Source organism: Fulmarus glacialis, unplaced genomic scaffold, assembly GCF_000690835.1.
Source record: "Fulmarus glacialis isolate BGI_N327 unplaced genomic scaffold, ASM69083v1 scaffold1102, whole genome shotgun sequence".
Taxonomy (NCBI): Eukaryota; Metazoa; Chordata; class Aves; order Procellariiformes; family Procellariidae; genus Fulmarus; species Fulmarus glacialis.
This window is the reverse complement of record NW_009198203.1, coordinates 207,501-213,224: the sequence shown is the minus strand read 5'-3', so window position 1 is coordinate 213,224 and position 5,724 is coordinate 207,501. Positions and strand designations below refer to the sequence as shown.

Genomic DNA, 5,724 nt, shown 5'->3' with positions numbered 1-5,724 from the left:
ATATATATATATATAATTTGTTTATTTAATGTAGGGCAAATATCAACCATTAATGCCCTTGTTTTACAAGCAACTAGACATGGGACCCCAAGGGATTTTTGCTCTAGGAAGCCTGTCAAATGTGGTAGGATTGATAGTGTGAGATTTACCAGGACTTCCTCCCACACACACGTCTCTGCTGTCTGACTTGAGTTTAGCCTCTCGCTTTTCTAGAAGAGAAAAGAATCGAGGAGTCTGTGAATCACTTCACCATACTCTGCATTGCTTTAGCATATAAATCTTTTGAAGTATAAGTCTTCAAAGCTCAGCTGAAACAGTTGTGTATACACTTTTATTTACGAAGCATTTCTCTATTCGGTAGAGGGAAAACCTTTTCTCTATTTCAAACAGAATCTTCCTCAATGTAGTTTCAAACAATTCAGTTTTAAGGGAAGGAAAGATGAACTGAGCTGTATTTTTACAATACAAAGATGTTTTCTGTAATGGGAAGATTAGAAGGCATCCTCTGAACTGAAATAACTTCTAATGAATCCTTGCATTTATTGGCCTGAAGATTTCACATTTAAATAGCTTTTAAAAAAGTAGAATATTCAGAAGTGAAAAAGATGGAGAAAAAGGATTCCTTTGCAAGCTCAACTTCCAAAGTCTAAGCAAATCTGTAAAATTCAGTCTTTAGTTCATTAAATTCAAAACACTATGTATGTACATTCTGTCCAGGATTCATGCTATTCTATCATGCACCTTTGGAAGAACAAAGGTTTAGATTTCCTTATAAATGAGATAAGGAATCACCTGCAATTTTTGAGTTAGGATTAGCCAATTACACCAGAAGGACCGTTCTCTCCTCTATCTAAAAGTCTTGCTAATGTTTGTTTTGAGTTTGCAAATATGTTTTCTTTCTTTGGATTGAATAGGTAAGGAATAGTTTACTTCAGGAGTTTTTCTACAACATACGGAGAAGGAAACAGCAATCCATACTATTTTGTGGTTTTGTTTAAAAAAGCAGGTAAAACTGTTTTCCAAACCCTGCCCCCCCGCCCCCCCCCCAAATTAATGAAGTATCTAGTTTGTTGGCAAAATGCAGAAAATCTGAGATAATTATCAACAAGAATGAGTATCAATAAGGTGTCTTGTGTGACAAAATTATTTCTTGCCTATTTATTGTAGTTACAGCACTCGCCTGGTTCTCCTTCAACATTTCAGTTATATTGTAGATCACTGTTTTTCTTCTAAGTCTAACGCTGTTAAGATGTGAGATGGTTTTGTGTGTCTTTCCAGTTCTTGTTTCGATAGCCATATGCAGAGTAGGCTGTGAAACAGAATTGCCTCAGTTTTCCTGATTCCAAGGTGATATTAGCTGTTATTCAGAAACAAGTTTGTTAAGGGGTAATCTTTGGAATAGTGTAATTGTTTTCAAAAGATGCAATCCACTTGCGAGGTTTTTCAACAGTTAAAGATGGGAGAGTGTTGCATACACAGTCCTGCTAAACACTTACCTGCTTAACTGTGAACTGTTTGAAATACTATTACTACCACCCTAATGTCTGTAGCATTAGTTTTCTTCTAAACTCTGTAGCTCTTTAGATATTAAGTGAGTGCTATCACATTGTTTTATAGGTATTATTACTAGTTATGGATTGTATATGGATGGTGTTCTGATGCAAAATTCATCACAGCTCAGTTGTTATGCTTATGGACTTGCTCCTTGGAGTCTGCATTCCTTCAGAGTCCAGGCATGTACTGCAAAAGGTTGTGCTTTGGGTCCATTGGTGAGTACCTAATTTGCATTCTGGGAGTGTAATAAATGTCAGATGGCAGTGAATATCAGAGTAAATGGTGATGATTCGCTCTGGTCAGTACTAACCCATCTGGCAAAATGTGACATTTAAAAAAAAATCCTGTTTAAGAGCTGCTAAAGATTTGATAGGTCATTGTTAGGCACTGTTCCAAAGTAGAACATAGGTACAGTGAAGAAAGGCAAAATTTGAGGCTGAAACACACATTATTGAAATTAAATAGAGTTAATATGTTTGAAAAGTGCAGATCTGCTTTAGCCAGATTTATAAGGACGTATATAAAGAAAGAGTTACTGTTCCAGTAATGAGCAAATTTTTAGCTGCCTGACTGAAAGGACTGAAGTTAATTTGAGAATTGCAGAAGCCAGAAGTGGCAACAGGAGCAAAGAAAATATGGTGATTCATAAATATCTTTTGAATGCAAGTATGTGATTGAAATATTATACTGGACATATTTTAACAGTCTTGTACAACACCCCATTTTTTCAGGATTTGAGAATACAGGAATGTTAAATTTGACATGTGAAAAACAAGCCTTCTGAGGCTTTTTTATTTTGTTAAAGTTCTTTAGACATATAGCTGAACTGGTAAATCCAGTATGATTTCATAGTACTGTAGCTGATGAATACTATGCTTGGTTTTGTTTTCAAGCATAATTGAGAAAGAACATAACTGTGTTAATTCTGAGATTTAATTTTTTGTTTAATTCAGCTTTATGTGTGCACTTCTAATTTTGCTAACAAGAAAAGGAAGAAAAGGAAGAAAAAAGAAAATAGGAAGATTTGGGATTTTTTCATGTTGTTCTGTTTATTTTTTCGTCATAATTTATAATATCACTATATTGTGCTCTGGAAAGAACTTCCAGGTTTTATTTTTATGATATAATTCGTTAGTCACATTTCCAATATTCTTTCCAAGATTGCTTTCTTTCAAATGCTGGTAACATTGTCTATCTGTAGAAGACGACTAGACTTTATAACCATTAAACATTTTATAGCTTGCTCTACTTTGAAGGATATTTACTCTTAAAAGCTTGAATGGCTTTTTGCCAGTTTTTCTTGTACATTTTTTACAACTTCACATATACCCAAAAGCAAACCTTGTTTTAAGGTATTTGATGTGCAATAACCTAATCCATTGTGTTAGTAGTGATGTTTAAGATAAGTCGTTACCAGACTTTGCATACAGATGAAATATGTATGTTTTCAGTACTTCTGTCCTATCAAATAGGCATCAAAAGGACAGAACAGAACGGCAGTAGTTAGGGTTTTAAAAAATATTTTTAGTAGCCTTTTTTCACACCTTCACTGAACTGCAGACTCATAACTTGACTTTTGAAACAATTCAAAGTAGGGGTCGCTGTAGCTAATACTCATCTGCATCCCATGATCAGTACGCAAACTGTTTTCCAAAGCTGGTGATCCGTCTCTAATCACAGGAATTGAAGTACAACATCTTTATTTAGGCTCACGTAAGTGCTGCCAGGAAGTTAAAGCACTGCATCTTCATTTGATTTTTTGAAAGATTTTTATATCAATTACAGAATAAATCCAACCCTTAAAAAAAAAAAAAAAAAAAAAAAAGAAAAACCAAATGTTTTGCCTCTACTCTAAATAGTATGGGAAACATCTCCCAGCAGTAAACTGATACGCTTCCAGCTATTTTTGTTGCTGATCTTGTGCTTAATGTGCCCTAATCGAAGAATGAATGCTATGTGACTATCCTAAATACAGGATTTCTCCAGCTTATGTTTCTGAAGATCTTAATCAGTTATGAGAGCATTAGCAGTTACTGTGTTTCAATAACTTTTTTATTTGGGTTAGATAGTTTTTGTTTAACTTTTTTTTCAGTGACTACGATTTATTTTCAAGTGAGATGCAAATTGATAACATGTAAATTAAGAAATGCTGAATTTTAAACTCTCTCGTAAAGCCAAGATATTGCTTTTATGTCTGCTCTAATTGGTTTTTGTTGCTTAAAAAGGAATAAGAATATGGATTATTAAGAAATAGTGTAACCTCTAATAGATTCTTCAGAGGAATTCAGGAGATCTGAAATTCTGCTGGTTTTGAAATGTGTTAGCTTTTGTAAATATCTTGTAAATAAATGGAAATGGTCAACACTGAATATTTGACATCTCAACCCACTGCTATTAAACTTAAATTTCAGGGTTTTAGCTTATGTGTATGCTAGCACTTTTTTTTTTAAACTTAGATGGATGACAATGTTTTCCCAATATTATTATTATTCCTATCCTATGATTTAGTGTTACTTATATGATATGATTATTAAGTTATTAATAAACACATCTGAAAATATCACAGAATTTTGTATAAAGTAATGTTTAGAAAAAGAAATATGAAACAGGTTTCCTGTGCCATATGTTTATATACAGAATATACATTTTTTTACACGAAATATTCTTTTCAAAATACACTGCAGAGGTGTAGCTGTAGAGGATACTACATGTACTGATTCTAAACAGTGTTTCAATATTTTTTTATACTGAAAAGAATAGCAGGTCATAAAGAAAAGGCTAGAGACACAATACAGCTGTTGCAGCTGTTTAGGATGTGGTACAGATTGCTACAAATTCATACTGTTTTAAGAATATTTTAATCCTCTTCAGCAGAAAAAATAGTTGGTATTTATTTCTCCATGTTTCTGATGTGGTGAGATTGGAGTACCTGCACTTAAGCAGCACAACTTTACAGGAGATTATTTTATTTTAAAAAGCACAGTTTAGTCAAATTCTTCCGTAAGGATGTTTTTAACTGAAATAGCCAAATAATCAATGTGGCACTGATCCAATAAATCCGTAAAGCATTTGTTTATCTTTAAGCATGTACTTTATCCTGTTGACTTTACTGCAACTGCTCACGTATTTTAAATATAGTAGAGTATACGAATATAGAAGCATATGTAGAGATATTGATGCACATCAAAGATACAGCCTGGCACTTGTAAACAATAAGCTTTCCAAATTTTACATGCTAAGAAGTAAAAGATTCATGTTTCAAGGACAGAGAAAGTATGTTTGGTTATTTTGATGACAGAGCAGGTGTGGCAGATTAAAAATAGCATTTATTAGCACTCCCATGAACTTGCAGCTGAAAGGCACTTAGAAAGGTGTGAAACCATCTTATACCTTAGAAAACACCAAATAAATAATGTATGAGAAACAAACTTGTTGCCATAAATAACATAATAGCAAATTATTTTGTTCCGTAGCACTGAATTTTTACTACAAGTTGTGAAATTTAAATACTAAATTTCTGTAATATTGAATGAGTATTTATTTATTGATATAAAAAATCTTTCATATTCATTACATTTTCCAGCTCTTTTATCATATTTTGTTTTCTCTTAAAGATCTACTTTTTATTGCAACTTAAATTTGTTAGGTGAAATTAGAGTTAATTCAGGGAGCAACCAATATTCCGCAAAGGGTATTTTTTTCCTCTATCAAATATCTATAATAATTTACTACAGCGTTTAAACGCATGTTCCTTACAGTTGTCTTTTAAAATATAGAAACTAAAAAATCTGTGGTCTTCTATTGCTGCTTCCTCCCCTAACGCTGAGCTGAGATCATTCATCCACATGAGGTGTAATGGTGTTTTCAAGAAATTAATCTTTCATTCTTTTCCAGTATTTATCTCCTGTTCCTTATAGGGGTCTCCATATAAAGTATGTTAGTTGTTGGACAGCTTCAAACAAATGTAAGTGAAAGGAAAGTAAAATGCTTAAAAATTAGGACACCTGCAATGTTAGTTACATTTTTTTCTAAAGAAATAACTTTTCTTAAAATTTTGCATTTCTTATTCCTTCTCTGTTTGTAAACTAAGGCAACAAACCTCGATCTCATGGTTGAACTTACAGGTAGAAGCTCGGACCATGGAAGCTTCCCCCGAAGGAACAGTTGATA

At 33.1% G+C, this 5,724-nt stretch overlaps 1 protein-coding gene across 1 annotated transcript in view; it reads left to right on the top strand.

Moving 5' to 3' along the window:
* Nucleotides 1-1,617: 1,617 nt before the first annotated feature.
* LOC104072384 (usherin-like) overlaps nucleotides 1,618-5,724 on the top strand; it is a gene marked incomplete at its 5' end in the record, with an annotated part of 182,513 nt that continues 178,406 nt past the window's right edge. Inside the window, 2 exon segments of the mRNA XM_009572809.1 lie at nucleotides 1,618-1,769; nucleotides 5,679-5,724. The exon segment at nucleotides 5,679-5,724 is cut by the window's right edge and continues 117 nt beyond it. Coding sequence (XP_009571104.1) covers nucleotides 1,618-1,769; nucleotides 5,679-5,724 — 198 coding nt within the window.